A 16,937-nucleotide genomic window follows, 5' to 3' on the forward strand; every position below is an offset into this window, starting at 1 on the left:
CCAAAATTTAAAAGAAACTTAATTGATGTCATTTGTTTCAGGTATTATTATTTTTATTACTTTGATTGTTAAAAATGATTATTTATTTAAAGCATTTTTGGAAACTATATGGGATTCATGGAAAGGAAATGCTGACGAAAAGTTTGGTACGGTGTATGGGAATGTTCTTTACGTATCGGATTTAATGAGGTTAAAAATTGAGGAGGAGTTGAATGATCAGGTAACAGTACTAATGGTTTAATTTATGTAATAAAGGTTAAACGTTTTCAAAGATCTTGAACTCTCCTCTGAAACTACTGAACCAATTCCAACCAAACGTAAGCTTAATCATCCTTAGGGTATCTAAAATAAAATTAAATCTGACATTGGTGAAAAGGTTCATTAGGTAAAGCATTTTCAGACAAATAAAACTACCCATTGTTTGGTTGATGCCACTAAATTGCTAATTTTTGTGACCCCTTAAAGAGTTACTGGCCTGTAAGTAATTGTGTTTTCTTTTATGCCAAGAAATATAGTCACTATGGCTTAATAGCATATTGGTTTAAAATGCATTGTTTTGCCATTGAAGAAAATATGACAGATACCAAAAAAAATTAAATACCAATTTGACAATGTAAGCACTACTTTATTTCCATTGAAAAGCAGAAATAATCATTGATGAAAGATTTAACAACAAAAAAAATGCAGGTAAGTCATTCAGGTTTTTGGAGGTCTTTTGATTTTATTTAGTTCTATAAAATGTACAAGGATTTTTTTAAATAATCTGTCTTAAACTGATATCATAATCATGGTACTTTATGTTATGTGTTATCTTGATCAAACTTGTATGTCTTCACCTTTGTGATATTTAGTTTTGTTGATGGTTTCCTTTGTATCATACTGATTGAAAAGATCTGACCTTATCATTTTCTTTTTTTTTTTTCAGATAATTAATCTTTATTGTAGTGTACTGCAAAAACGGACGGATCAGTGTGTACAGGTAAACGAATTAAAAGTATTTATTTAATAACCGTTTTATCATATTTCAGTGCATTTATTTTAGAGTTGACTGATTTTTTCATCGGCTACTTTAAAGCATGCTTATTTTTTTGTAACTTCCAGGATCAATTCATTTAATTTCGCTTTTTCTACATGATCCATTCCTCCATTAAGGGTATCTGAATTATCATTCTAAACTTGTTTTATGCATTTTTTATTCATTTCCAATTTCACCAAAGTAAACTGTGTATTGTAAAAGTTACTTTCGCACCCACCACCCTTTTTGCAGAGAATGAAATATTTGTTCCACTAAATCATCTTTTATTTTTTCCCTTTTATATAATTTAAGGTCTTTCTACCTTTCGGTTGAAAGACTTTTAGCTTTACTTAAGGATTATAATTATTATCATTATTTTGATATTATTATTTATATTTTGTTCGCCTTTTTTAAGTTGAGCTATTATTTTTAACAGATGTAGCTTTGACTTTGTTTTATATGATATCGTACAGCTTATGAGCTTTCGCCATTGCCCTAACGAAGACTTTTTACTCTCATTAATAGAGTTACCTCCCCAATTTTGCGTGTAGATACATCTACTGCGATATTTTATTAGTTTACTCAATTACTCGTTACACCCTTATGATGTCATATATTATTTAACCGAAGCTATCTGGATATTCCTTATAAGAGTTATATCCCATTTGGAATTGTCGTTAAGGAAATATATGCACAACTCATTAACTATGAGAAAAATGAATTTACTTTTATTCCTCGTATTTTTGATGGGTAATTTCATACTGACTTTGAAGAAGTATTGAACCAGGCAAGAAAAACCTTATATAATTTCACGTTCCGATGTAATAGAAACAGTTAAATAAATCCAATGTTCTTGTCACACAATTTGTTTTATACATATTTCCGTTTTCCAGAAAGTGTCCCGTGCAGATTGTCTGATTCTGACCTCAATTTTTGAAGGGAGGAAAAGCGTAACTTAGTTTAAAAAGGTATAATACTATATAATCATCTGTTATAAACTCTTTTTATATAAGTGCTTTTGATTTACACATAGATTACTCTTTTTACAGCTTAAAGCTGGATATTACCAATTCGCCTTTCACGTTTTAACAAAATAATAAGACATTCTAACATATTGATGATATATGTAAATTATCAAATGATAAATAATAAAACAATATGCTAAATATTGTATTGTGTATGGTATTATATTGCTGTTTATAAAATGTATTTAATGTTTCATCGGTCTTTTTTTTATCAGTTTGCAAGTTAATAATAACATTTTACAATACTTTTTTTAGGACGATATACAACAGTATGACACTGTCATTGGGTGCATTAATGACGGGAAGTGTCATTGGGTTGCTGTGGTAGGTTTATTTGCTCAATTAATGTTATTAATTACACTATTCAGGCATTTTTCCATGAGGTTATAAGTTAATAGAAAAATGAGTTGCAAGAACAGCATTTCAGACATTTCGTTGAGTTTTTAGTCATGTTAGTTGTTCTTCTATAACTTAATTCAACTTACTTGACTTAATATATATATTTTCTCATACATTTTTCCAACTGATTTTGCACTCATTTATATGAAAGCATTTATACTGCATGGAAATGATAGTTAGAAAAGAAATATCAGATATAAAATATTGGCTTCTTCGTATAGAATATTATCAAATATTTGCTTCTGAACATTGAGCAACAACCAGTAATTAAGCAAAATATTTATTTTTTTATAAATGTTAATGTAAACAGATTTAAGTATGTGAAATTAAAAAGAGAGAATAATTTTTGTTTCAGGTTATGGATGTCCAACACCATATTGTGACAATTATGGACCCGCTCAAAATATCAAAGAAATTGAGAACACATGAAAAGAATTTCAAGTAAGATTGAAACTGTAGTTACATGACAGTCGTTTATTGCTTTAATGCATGTGATTTGTTTCAAAGTAAATTTTTATTTCTGTGTTTGATATATATACTTAAAAAAAAGTTTATAATTCTGAAATTTTCAGAAGTGAGTCACAAGTTATAAGGACAAATCTAGAGAAATATAATTTGTTAATCTAAAATGAAAATTACTTCTGGTTGATACTGGAATTGAACTATAAATGTATTATTGATTGCACAGCCTTGTAAATTGAATATAGCAGTAAGAACTGAAGACCAGTTATTTTTTTCCAAACGTTGTTGATATCAACTTTAAAACAGCTGCAATTATTTTTTTTCCTACATTAGAAAGGTTGGTCAAATGAACGGTTTTCTATGGAATGTGCAATATCTCCTTAAGTATCATACATCTAGCTAGACATGTAAGTTCTATGATACAGTCCGGGGTAAGGCAATGGCTGGCATTATGGCTATAGCCAGCTTGACTTTTTAATATATATCAATTTTAAGTAACACATTTTTCTTTTCATATTATATTATGTAGCTACTTCACTAAAAGCAGAGATCTTGGTACATGGACAATCTGTACAGCAGTTGGGTATCCTCTGCAAAATGATTTTAGCTCATGTGGTGTTTATTGTTTGAAGGTACATAAAACATTGGGCTTTGCATGTATGAATTGAGAGTTAATAAATGAAAGTTCAATTGAAGCTTGAATCTTAAATCAATGATATATGTATACTAATAAAGATCACAATTTTGCACGTAAAAGACACCCTTGTTGATTTTGAAAAAAAGGCAGAATCGTACAAACAAGATGAACAAAATATTGTTGTAAGTTGTAAACAACTTGTTTCCCAAACCTGTTTATTTAAATATGTGTAAACAATAACTTGGAATATATATCATGTAAACTATTTCAGTAAAATCCGCAAAGCACAAAGGTTGTGTGAAATTTAACCAAATCTATGATTTGCATAAATTACTTTAAATGTAATGGAAAGAAAAACAAATAAATATGTGGTACTTTTAATTTACCTTTTGTAAAAAAAACATTTTTATATCATTATTAGGCCTACATGAATCATTTCAGTAATTTAAACATTCAGTTTTGAACAGGCCATAGAAAATTTACAAAACAATGTGTACATTTAAGAATTATTTTTTTAGTTCCTCGACCGATACCTAAGTAAGACAGATACATCTTTGGAATTAAACGTCCAAGCTGAAAGATTCACAATTGGCAGTGAAATTGTTCAAGCTGTGCGTAAGTAATCAATAGAATAAAAGCATTTACTAATAGTACCGTATGTTATGTAAATACTTAATATCTTCTTGCTAGACAATAAGTGAATCTAATAAAAAGGGAATATGAATTTTAACATGTTCAATAATGTGTTTGAAATCCATTTCTTTGATGTTTATCTCAATTCATTGATGATTTGTTTTTAATTTTATCTATTGTTTCTGACCAAATTTCTTTACGCTATAAATGATGTATTTATGTTTCTTTAATGTATTATTCATTATTGATATGTTATACTTAAAAATGTAGTTTGGAAATAATAGCTTAATAATTCCGGTTGTTTTCTGTAATAATTTCTCTCTTTTTTCTACAGCTCAAACTGTACTTATTTTTATGATATTCCATGTCTTATATATGTATGATAATGTGTTGTTGTCAAATATTACGATCTTATTAATGGAAATATAAACATGGAAAGTAGATGTTTAAAAATCAACTAGTTTTTGTAGGTCTAATTAAGTTAGCCGATATATTTATGCGATTGTCTTCTTCATATAAACTGCCGCTGTCATCAATGAGCATCACCATCATAATTACCATCTACGGGAAGGAACGTAAAAAATAACATCAACCAAGTGTAAACATTTTCAATTTTATGACTTATTATCAGCTGCTGCAATTTGTTCCTAATTCATGTTAACATCTATTTCTATTTTACTATAGAAACAAAAGGTGCTGTTATGACATGCTTCTTGTGTGCTAAAGAACCAACTAACATGGTAAATATACATTTATAGATCGTTGATGTTCAACTTAACAGGGTGCTTTATTATTTTTATTGCTTATTTAAATACGTTTTATGGTTAAAATTGATAATTTTTTAACAGAACCTTGTGATATTGTAGGTTAGAATATAAATGTTTTTTTTTATATCAATTTGATGAACTTTCACTAATATTAACATTTTTCGCAATAACTACATTAATTCATAGAATTTGAACATGTCTATTAAATATTGCAGAGAGCATGTTCATGCTGTAAAAGGAATTTCCACAAAAAGTGTATGACTCCAGGACTATGCAGTCTGTGCTCAATTTTTCCACCTGGTGAGTGCAATAGAAAATTCTACCATTTCTAATTTTTTTTTAAAGTAATACAATGAAATAGAATTTAATTTGCAAGGACAAAATGCGATATAACAAAATTGTAGAATGATCATTGTTCTTCCATTTGTTCAATAATTCTATAAGTTGCGTTTAATTTCATAACAGAAGTCGACTTATTAATTTTTGTAGATATATTCATGTTGATATTTCTTACATTTTTTATAGATTGCACTAAATGAACTTATTCTAAGATATCTTTGAAATCCAAAGATTTGTTGTTCTCACATTCAGACTCACATGGTAAAGGCAGACGTTTAATGTTCCCCCTCATGACTTAGTTGATTAATACAGAATGACGCTGGCATAGGTACCGTTTGCTTAGTGCACACTACTTTTTAAGTCTTCTTTAAATATTGTCTTTTCAAATGATTTTGTTATATAACTTGTCAGTTTCTTGTTTGCATTGTATAAGCTGTTGGATTTTATTTATTTTTTTGTTTCTTATATACAGATGTATGGTAATGTATAAAATACTGTGAACTTTTAGTTTGGTGTGCTTTATCCTAAATCTGTACGCTTCAAATATAATCAATGTGTAGTCAATATGCCACTACTTTTACATATTATAGTTCTCACTTAATGTTCTGCTTGACACAATAATTACAATTTCCTTATTTATTATCTCTGCTGTGAAGTCATGTATCTTTATCACAACTTCATTTCTATCCTGTATCAATTTTACATTACATTATAATCAATGATAGATAAACATAAATGCATGCAGAAAAAATAATAAAGCATGCTTCTGAATTAATTCCTATGAATATATATAATTCACACAGTTTTCGCTAGAAGTAAGTTCACGTTAAGCTATTAATTTTTTTATGTTTCACCCACACTTATTTAAAAGCACTAAATGGTTCGTGTTGTTCAAGGTAATCTATACTTGACAGAGAGGTTACCCTTTTTTTATATTGCAATTTAATAATTTGAGTATATATTTTTACTCTGAATTGTACTGACTTTAAAAATATTAACCTTTAGTTTCTCTTCATGGATTTTGTTTATTCTTTTTTTTAGAAAAAGTTAGACATTCAAAGAGAGGAAAAAAAGAACAACAACAGGTTTGATATCTATAATTGGTTCATCAAGACTACAGATGATTGTTGCATAACATTTTAAATGTTTATTCATTGAAAACACTTTACCATCGAATTTTCTTCCTGATCATCTAAAAAAAATGAACGAACTTGCAAAAATTGTCAAGAACATTCACAATTAAAAATCGGGTAAATTTATGCTTGTTCTCACTTGATACTTCTGAATAAATCAATTGATTTCCTTATACAATTATTATATTTTTATCTTCTTTTTTCAGAAGTCCATACAAATTTAAGATGAGAATGGTATGTATGCATTTAATTTGTTGATTAAATCAATTAATATGATGGATAATACCTTATGCAGATTTCAGATTTTGTTAACTCTGATCAACTAATGCAAATATTGAATTTGGTTACCTCTGGTTATCTTATGCAAAAAAGTATTGTATTACCTCTGGTCAACTTATGCAATTATTGGATTTGATTACCTCTGTTAGTTTATGCAAATAGCGGCTTTTGTTACATCTGGTCAACTTATGCTAAAATAGTATTCGGTTAACTCTGGTTACCTTCTGCAAATATTTGAATTGTTACCACTGGTCACCTTCCGCATATAGGATTTGGTTACATCTGGTCATCTTACGCATATATAGGATTTGGTTACCTCTGTGTACCTTATGCAGATAATTGATTTGGTAACCTCTTGTCACCTAATGAAGATAACGGATTTGGTTACTTCAGGTCAACTTATGTAAATATTGGAATACGTTCATCTAGTCACCTATGCTGATATTGGATTTGGTTACCTCTGGTCACCATATGTATTTATTGGATTTGCTAGCTCTTGTCACATAATGTAAATATTAGGTTTTGTTACCTCTGCTCACCTTACCGCGATATTGCATATGAATACTTGTGGTCACCTTGAGAGTGGTTTGTATGCATTTAATTTATTGTATTAAACCTTTAATATGATAGATATGTACACAAAGTTCATATAATGCTGCAACTAATATTCTTTTTGAACTTAAAACTTGCAATCGTTTCTGGTAATGGCCACTTAGGCTTAGTTGAACAAATCATTTTTTGTTTCTTGTTTACCTTACACAAATATTTAATTTTGATTACATGTGGTCATTTTTACCAGAAATTAGATCTGTTAACCTCTGTTTGCCTTACTACAACGGGGTTACTTCTGGTCACCTTATTCATATATTGGATTTGGTGACCTCTGGTCACCTTATGTTAATAACGGGTTTGGTTACCTCTGGTCACCTTATTCATATATTAGATTTGGTTATCTCTGGTCACCTTATGGAAATACTGGATTTGGTTACCTCTGGTCACCTAATGCAGATTTCAGATTTGGTGACCTCTGGTCACCTTATGTTAATATTGGATTCGGTTACCTCTGGTCACCATATGCATATTTTAGATTTGGTTATCTCTGGTAATTAACATTTACATACAACTAGTTGATGTTTTTCATTTCATTTGTAGAAAGTTTTAGACAATCAAAGAAAGACAAAAAAGAAGAAGAACAGGTTTGATATACATTATGGATTCAACAAGAATATAGAATATTATTACATTAAGTTTAATATACCGATAAACTTTACACATTGATCATTATCTTTCATGATCATCTACAAACAAATTTAAGAAAAATCATTGATCTTTCAAACATTGCCAAAACACTGACAGTTGATAATTAAATAAAAATAATACTGATCCTCATTAGATATTTTTGGATACATAAAATTGAATTTACTAATACAATTATCATATGCTTATCTTCTTTTTTCAGGAGTCCTCAGAAAATGTAGATCAGAGTGGTATGTATGCATTTAATTTATTGTATCAAACTTTTAATATGATGGAAACATACACTATGTTTATATAATGCTGCAACTATTATTCTTTTTGAACTTACAACTTGCAATCGTTTCTGGTAAAATGGCCACTTAGGCTCGATTGAACTAATAATTTTTTTTGTTTCTTGATTACCTTACACAAATATTTAAGTTGATATCATGTGGTCATCTTAGCCAGAAATGGGATTTGTTAACTTCTGTTGGCCTTAATATGCTAGAATGGGGTAACTTCTAGTCACCTTATTCATATATTGGATTTGGTTACCTCTGGTCACCTTATGTTAATATTGGATTTGGTGACCTCTGGTCACCTTATGTAGTTTTCAGATTTGGTTATCTCTGGTAAATAACATTTGCATACAACTAGTTGATGTTTTTCATATCATTTGTAGAAAATTTGAGACAATCAAAGAAAGACAAAAAAGAAGAAGAACAGGTTTGATATACATTATGGATTCAACAAGAATATAGAATATTATTACATTAAGTTTAATATATTGATAAAACTTTACACAATGATCATTATCTTTCATGCTCATCTACAAACAAATTTAAGAAAAATCATTGATCTTTAAAACATTGCCAAGAACACTGACAGTTGATAATTAAATAAAATAAAACTGATCCTCATAAGACACTTTTGGATAAATAAAATTGAATTTACTAATACAATTATCATATGTTTATCTTCTTTTTTCAGAAGTCCTCAGAAAATGTAGATCAGAGTGGTATGTATGCATTTAATTTATTGTATCAAACCTTTAATATGATGAAAACATACACTATATTTATATAATGCTGCAACTATTATTCTTTTTGAACTTGAAACTTGCAATCGTTTCTGGTAAAATGGCCACTTAGGCTCGATTGAACTAATCATTTTTTTTGTTTCTTGATTACCTTACACAAATATTTAAGTTGATATCATGTGGTCATCTTAGCCAGAAATGGGATTTGTTAACTTCTGTTGGCCTTAATATGCTAGAATGGGGTAACTTCTAGTCACCTTATTCATATATTGGATTTGGTCACCTCTGGTCATCTTATGGAAATATTGGATTTGGTGACCTCTGGTTGCCTTATGTTAATATTGGATTTGGTTACCTCTGGTCACCTTATACAGTTTTCAGATTTGGTTATCTCTAGTAAATAACATTTGCATACAACTAGTTGATGTTTTTCATATCATTTGTAGAAAATTTGAGACAATCAAAGAAAGACAAAAAAGAAGAAGAACAGGTTTGATATACATTATGAATTCAACAAGAATATAGAATATTATTACATTAAGTTTAATGTACCGATAAAACTTTACACAATGATCATTATCTTTCATGATCATCTACAAACAAATTTAAGAAAAATCATTGATCTTTCAAACATTGCCAAGAGCACGGACAGTTGATAATTCAATAAAATAAAACTGATCCTAATAAGATACTTTTGGATAAATAAAATTGAATTTACTAATACAATTATCATATATTTATCTTCTTTTTTCAGAAGTCCTTAGAAAATGTAGATGAGAGTGGTATGTATGCATTTAATTCATTGTATCAAACTTTTAATATGATGGAAACATACACTATATTTATATAATGCTGCAACTATTATTCTTTTTTAACTTGAAACTTGCAATCGTTTCTGGTAAAATGGCCACTTAGGCTCGATTGAACTAATCATTTTTTTTGTTTCTTGATTACCTTACACAAATATTTAAGTTGATATCATGTGGTCATCTTAGCCAGAAATGGGATTTGTTAACTTCTGTTGGCCTTAATATGCTAGAATGGGGTAACTTCTAGTCACCTTATTCATATATTGGATTTGGTTACCTCTGGTCATCTTATGGAAATATAGGATTTGGTGACCTCTGGTCACCTTATGTTAATATTGGATTTGGTTACCTCTGGTCACCTTATGCAGTTTTCAGATTTGGTTATCTCTGGTAAATAACATTTGCATACAACTAGTTGATGTTTTTCATATCATTTGTAGAAAATTTGAGACAATCAAAGAAAGACAAAAAAGAAGAAGAACAGGTTTGATATACATTATGAATTCAACAAGAATATAGAATATTATTACATTAAGTTTAATGTACCGATAAAACTTTACACAATGATCATTATCTTTCATGATCATCTACAAACAAATTTAAGAAAAATCATTGATCTTTCAAACATTGCCAAGAGCACGGACAGTTGATAATTCAATAAAATAAAACTGATCCTCATAAGATACTTTTGGATAAATAAAATTGAATTTACTAATACAATTATCATATATTTATCTTCTTTTTTCAGAAGTCCTCAGAAAATGTAGATGAGAGTGGTATGTATGCATTTAATTCATTGTATCAAACTTTTAATATGATGGAAACATACACTATATTTATATAATGCTGCAACTATTATTCTTTTTTAACTTGAAACTTGCAATCGTTTCTGGTAAAATGGCCACTTAGGCTCGATTGAACTAATCATTTTTTTTGTTTCTTGATTACCTTACACAAATATTTAAGTTGATTACATGTGGTCATCTTAACCAGTTCGGATTTGTTAACCTCTGTTTGCCTTAATATGCTAGAATAGAGTAACTTCTAGTTACCTTATTCATATATTGGATTTGGTGACCTCAGTTCATCTTATGTAAATACTGGATTTGGTGACTTCTGGTCACCTAATGTTAATATTAGATTTGGTGACCTCTGGTCACCTTTTGTAAATATTGGAATTGGGGACCTCTGGTCACCCTATGTAAATATTGGATTTTGTTACCTTTGGTCATCAAAACATAAGTCATGTTATGTTTTTTATCATTTGTAGGAAACGTAAGACAATCGAAGAGAGGAAAAAAAGAACAAGAAAAGGTTAATATGCATTACTGGTTCAGCAAGGCTATAGAATTGTATTGCATATTACATTTAAAATATTAATAGCACTCAACAGAATGATCATTGTCTATCCTGATCTTTTAAAGAACAAATCTTTGAAAATCATTGACCTTGCAAACATTGCCAAGAGCATTGACAGTTGAAAATTTTGTCAATTTTTACTTATCCTCATAAGATAATTATGGATAAATAAAATTGAATTTACTAATACAAATATCAGATGTTTATCTTCTTTTTTTTAGAAGTCCTCAGAAAATGTAGATGAAAGTGGTATGTATGCATTTAATTTATTGTATCAACCTTTAATATGATGAAAACATACACTATGTTTATATAATGCTGCAACTATTATTCTTTTTGAACTTAAAACTTGTTATCGATAGCTGTAAAATGGCTTCTTCGGTTTGATTGAAATTAATTATTTTTGGTATATTTAATTGGCTGCATATGGTCAACTTTCCCAGATATGGTATTTGAGTACCCTAAGCAACCTTAAAATGATATAGAATTGTGTTAACACTGATCACCTGAAGCAGATACTGTATTTAGTTATCTTTGGTCACTTTCTGTTGTTATTGGAATTCTCTTGACAGTTGACACCTTTTGCAGATTTCGGATTTTGTTATTCACTGGTCATTAAATTTTACAAAAATTGGTCATATGTAGTCTTAGATGTATGATCGTTTGAATTATTTTACATTTCTTATTTCCGGGCCTTTAATAACTGACTATGCGGTATGGACGTTGCTCATTGTTGAAGGCCGTACAGTGACTTATACTTGTTAATTTCTGTGTCATTTGGTTTGTTGTGAACAGTTGTCTCATTGGCAATAATACCACAGTTTCTTTTTTAAATGTTGAGTTTTTTTTATCATTTGTAGAAAATGTGAGAAATTTGAAGAGGGTGAAAAAAGAAGAACAGGTTTGTATATATCATTGGTTCAAAATATAGAATACTATAACATTATATTTACTATCTAAGTAACACTGAACAGAAAAAATGTACATTATCTTCCATGATCATTTAGAAATAAATCTTAAAAATAATTGAATTTGCTTGCGTTGTCAAGAGCCGATAATGAAGTCATTTTATACGTATCTTCATTAGATCCTTTGGATAAATCAGTTGATTTCCTATACGATTATTTAATATTTAACTTCTTTTTTCAGAAGTCAACAGAAAATGAAGATGAAAGTGGTTTGTATTTATTTTATCATTTTTTTAGTATGATGGATAGGTTCATTACGTCTATATGATACTGAAACTAAATTTCTATTTAAACTTACAACTTGTTATCGATAGCTTTAAAATCGCTACTTAGGTTTGATTGAAAAATTTCTTTTTCTCTTTGGATTAACTTAGAAAAATATTTAATTAGCTATAAGTGATAAATTTTATCATATATGGTATCAGATTATCTCTAGTGATCTTAACATGATATGGAATCGGATTACCATTGGTCATCTAATGCAGATACTAGATTTAGTAACCTCTTGTCACCTTATGCAGATATTGGATTTGGGGACCTCTGGTCACCTTATGCAGATATTGGATTTTAGGACCTCTGGTCACTTTATGCAAATATTGGATTTGGGGACCTCTGGTCACCTTATGAAGATATTAGATTTGGATAAATCTGGTCACCTCATGCAGATATTGGATTTTGGGACCTCTGTTCACCTTATGCAGATATTGGATTAGAGTTCCTGGTCACCTTATGCAGATATTGGATTTGAGGACCTCTGGTCTTCTTATGCAGATTTCCGATTTGGGGACCTCTGGTGACTCTATGAAGAAATTTGATTTGTTATATATCTGTTCACCTTATGCAGATATATGATTTGGGGACCTTTGGTCACCTTATGCAGATATTGGATTTGGGAACCTCTGGTCACCTTATGCAGATATTGGATTTGAGGACCTCTGGTCACCTTATGCAGATTTCAGATTTAATTAACTCTGGTCATCAAAACATAAGTCATGTTATTTTTTGTTATTATTTGTAGGAAATGTAAGACAATCGAAGAGAAGGAAAAAAGAACAAGAACAGGTTTGATATGCATTACTGGTTCAGCAAGACTATAGAATTGTATTGCATATTACATTTAAAATATTAATGATCTCAACAGAATGAACATTGTCTATCCTGATCTTTTAAAAAACAAATCTTAGAAAATGCTTGAACTTGCAAACGTTGACAAGAGCATTTAAAGTTGATTATTAAGTCAATGTATACTTACCCTCATTATATTATTTTGGATAAATCAATTGATTTCCTAATGTAATCATTATATATTTTATCTTCTTTTTCAGTCACTAGAAAATGTAGATAAAAGAGGTATGTATGCATTAAATTTGTTAAATATAATTCTTATTTATGATGGATAAGCGCCTTGTGTCTATATAATACTGCAACTATTATTCTATTGAAACTTTAAACTTGTTACGAATTTTGTGAAATGGCATTTAAGGTTTAATTAAAAAAAACATTTTTCTTTTGGGATAACCTTATAAAAATTTAAATTGGCTACATGTTGTCAACTTTACAAGATATGGTATATGGTAACCTCTGGTCATCTGAACAACATATAGAATTTGGTTACCTCTGGTCACCTTACGACGATATTGAATGTGTTTACTTGCCTCTGGTCACCTTACGACGATATTGGATTTGTTTACCTCCGTTCATTTCATGCATATATTGGAAATCTCTGGCCACCCTATGTATTATTCGAATTTGGTTATTTCTTGTCATCAATATTTACCTACAACTGGTCATGTTGTGTTTTTTTTATCATTTTAGAACATGCTAGAAAATCAAAGAGAGGGAAAAAAGAAGAAAAACAGGTTTGATATACATCATGGGTTCAACAAGAATATAGAAAAGTATTATATATTACTTTTAATATTTTATTACAATTAACAGAATGAACTTTGTCTACCATGATCATCTATAAAACAAACGTTAGAGAATGATTTAATTTGCAAACGTTGCCAAGAGCATGTTCAGTTGATAATTGATACTTATCCTCTGTAGATATTTTTGATAAATCAATTGATTTCCTTATACGATTATTGTATTTGTTATCTTTTTTTTCAGAAGTCACTAGAAAATGTAGATGAAAGAGGTATGTACGCATTTAATTTGTGATATATAATCATTATATATGATGCATAAGTACATGAAGTTTTTATAATACTGAAATTATCATTCTATTCTAACACAAAACTGGTTATCATTTTTTGTTAAAACGGCTACTTAGGTTTGATTGAAAAGTAAATTCAATATTCTTTTAGAATTTCCTTACAAAATTCTTAAGTTTGGATACATGTGGTCATCTTCCCAAGATATGGTATCTGGTAATTACTGGTCACTTTTAAAAGATATAATAGGGTTTTGTTACTGTTGGTCACCTGATTTAAATATAAGTTTTGGTTACCTAAGTTTATGCAGATATTGCAATTATCTGGTCATCTTCTGCATATTTCGGATTTGGCTTCCTCTGGTCACCTTATGCAGATAATTGATTTGGTTACATCTGGTCATCTTATTCATACATGGGATTTGGTTACCTCTGGTCACCTTCTGTAGATTTCAGATTTTGTCACCTCTGATCACCTTATGTTGATATGAAATATGGTAACCTCTGGACACACTTACGCAAATAAAATTTGTTTTATTTAGTCTTTTATAACAGAAAATGAAACAATTAATGTTAATATAAATTGCAAAAAAATATCAACATTTACATTTGAATGGTTCATGGTTTTATTTCTTTTCATTAGTAGATAATGTTAGACAACCGAAGATCCAGAAAAAAGATGAAGATCAGGTTAGATATACATTCTTGGTTCAGGGAGAATATGTTATATTGTTATATTAATTTCAATATATTAATAACCATTAAAAAATGTACATTGTCTTTCAGAGTCGTCTAAAAAACAAATCTTAGAAAACAATTAAAATTTCTTACTTTGTCAAGAGGATTTTTACAATTGATTATGTAGACAATTTATACTTATCATTATTAGATAATTTTTGATAAATCAATTGATTTCCTAATACAATCATTATAATTTTTATCTTCTATTTTTAGAAGTCAACAGAAAATGTAGATGAGAGTGGTATGTATGCATTTAATCATGATGGATAAGTTCATTAAGTTTTATGATACTGAAACTATCATTCTTTTTGAACTTAAAACTTGTTATTGATATTTGTAAAAATGCTACTTAGGTTTGATTGAAAAGTAATTTCATTTTCCTGTTGAGATTATTTTACAAAAATATTGAATTGGTTACATGTGGTCAACTTAACAAGATATTGCCAATTTCATCAAAATTGAATGGGCAAGATGTGGCGCCATAGTTAAATTTATGAACATTGAAAAAGGTGACAAAAAAGTAGGGAAATTGACCAAAATGAATTATTTTCCTATTTTAGAATGATATATTTTTAAATATGAAGCATATAATAGTTTTTGTTATACTTTATATAAAGAAAACAATTGAAGTTTTTAATATACTTCTTCACAGGGCAGGCTTTGGAGTTGACTGGCTCAACCCCCAACCTAATTTTATTTAGGAGATATTGGGGTAGAAAAATGTCACTTTGTTTCTAAAAATGGTATCATAATGATCAAGACATTGATATTATGTAGTTATTTTGTACACAAAATCAATGCAACCACCAGGAATTAATTACCGAAGATAACTAGGATTACATTTTATGATTAAAGTAATTGTGTTTTGATTGATTTCTTATCAATTATCCTGAATAATACTCTTATCTCAACATGTACAAGTGAGACGACGGATTGGAATGAGATTACTTCTTTTGAGGAGTTTAGGATTGCAAGTATGTACATTATATTTTTTTGATCATTTGCATACCATGATCACCAACAATCTATATTTCACCTCAACAATCATTATATTTAGCACTTCATGGATTTGGGTATGAATCATTACTTGTTTTATTATTGTCTTTCCAATTACTTTTTATGAATAACAAAGCTAAATGTCCTGTGTGATGACTGTACCTTCACATTTTCAGGAATGGCTTTTATCTGTTTAGTAACAACCTATACATATACTAGTTTGATATTTACTTGGTAATTTTATACATTTAGAAGCTCCCTGTATCATTTATTTTTACATTGTGCCTTAAATAATTCAAGTCATTGATTTCTTTTAATAGGCTAACAAAAACACAATTTTAAGTTTCTCATTAATCTTATCATAAGGGTTCATGATTATTTTCCAATTTATTTTAAAAAGACATTAGACCTGTGAGAAGTAGACTACAGTCAATGAAAACAAACAAAACGGAGAAAAGAATGATTTATATGGTGAAGGGAGATGAAATCACGGCCAGAGTCCAGGGACCAGACAGAATGTCAGTTCACCAGATAGGTGATTACTTGACAATAGGGAAATCAAATACTACTCAACAAAATCAAAAGGAACTTTCAAGACTAGTCAATTTGATTCCAAAACCAACAAACATAGTGCCACCAATCACATCAGCCTGGTCCATGTTAACAAACGGTAAGACTTTAGTGAATACACTTGATTCTCAAAGAAAACAGTTTATGCTGGTTAAAACACATAAATTGATGATCTCGTGTTTTTTTAAGCATTGATTGATTAGAAGGTAAGGAATGGTGAATGGGTCGAAAGGAACAATCAAACTGAAATTTGGAGAACAAACTGACAAAGCTGAGCAAAAAAATTTAAAAAAATGATGGAAAGTCAAAAATGCAATCATTATAATTCAATATAGAAAAAATAAAACTGAGCAACATAAACCCCATAAAAAACTA

General features: G+C 29.1%; 3 protein-coding genes across 11 annotated transcripts in view; 2 read left to right on the forward strand and 1 right to left on the reverse strand.

Moving 5' to 3' along the window:
• Nucleotides 1-16,937, reverse strand: part of LOC127717677 (nicotinamidase-like) — a 165,781-nt gene that overhangs the window by 59,506 nt on the left and 89,338 nt on the right. The window lies entirely within an intron of this gene.
• The window catches only part of LOC127717680 (uncharacterized), a 28,370-nt gene that overhangs the window by 5,355 nt on the left and 6,078 nt on the right, over nt 1-16,937 (forward strand). For both annotated transcript variants that reach the window (XM_052223437.1, XM_052223435.1), the window contains exon 2: nt 16,393-16,662. In XM_052223437.1, the coding sequence (XP_052079397.1) occupies nt 16,425-16,662 (238 nt within the window). In that variant the 5' untranslated portion in view covers nt 16,393-16,424. The remainder of the gene's footprint in view (nt 1-16,392; nt 16,663-16,937) is intronic.
• Nucleotides 7,772-15,320, forward strand: LOC127717679 (cilia- and flagella-associated protein 251-like). Of its 8 annotated transcripts, XM_052223426.1 has the most exons (18): nt 7,773-7,885; nt 8,149-8,176; nt 8,608-8,651; nt 8,916-8,943; nt 9,411-9,454; nt 9,719-9,746; nt 10,214-10,257; nt 10,522-10,549; nt 11,044-11,087; nt 11,354-11,381; nt 11,993-12,033; nt 12,282-12,309; nt 13,119-13,162; nt 13,426-13,450; nt 13,916-13,959; nt 14,213-14,240; nt 14,899-14,945; nt 15,210-15,315. In XM_052223426.1, the coding sequence occupies exons 1-18, from the start codon at nt 7,820-7,822 to the stop codon at nt 15,264-15,266; spliced, it is 696 nt and encodes a 231-aa protein (XP_052079386.1). In that variant the 5' UTR covers nt 7,773-7,819; the 3' UTR covers nt 15,267-15,315. The 8 variants fall into 8 exon arrangements, with proteins under 8 accessions (XP_052079391.1, XP_052079393.1, XP_052079392.1 ...); XM_052223431.1 differs by lacking the exons at nt 8,608-8,651; nt 8,916-8,943 and having other exon boundaries at nt 7,772-7,885; nt 15,210-15,318; XM_052223433.1 differs by lacking the exons at nt 8,916-8,943; nt 9,411-9,454 and having other exon boundaries at nt 7,772-7,885; nt 15,210-15,317.

The sequence above is a fragment of the Mytilus californianus genome, unplaced genomic scaffold, assembly GCF_021869535.1.
Source record: "Mytilus californianus isolate M0D057914Y unplaced genomic scaffold, xbMytCali1.0.p SCAF_10, whole genome shotgun sequence".
Classification (NCBI taxonomy): domain Eukaryota; kingdom Metazoa; phylum Mollusca; class Bivalvia; order Mytilida; family Mytilidae; genus Mytilus; species Mytilus californianus.

What these genes read in the sequence shown, in the direction of transcription:
- LOC127717679 (XM_052223426.1), top strand. Translation starts at nt 7,820, where the DNA reads ATGTTTTTCATTTCATTTGTAGAAAGTTTTAGACAATCAAAGAAAGAC. An exon ending in AGAAAATGTAGATCAGAGTG is followed by an intron (nt 8,177 to 8,607) that starts GTATGTATGCAT and finishes TATCATTTGTAG; the next exon opens with AAAATTTGAGACAATCAAAG. An exon ending in ACAAAAAAGAAGAAGAACAG is followed by an intron (nt 8,652 to 8,915) that starts GTTTGATATACA and finishes TTCTTTTTTCAG; the next exon opens with AAGTCCTCAGAAAATGTAGA.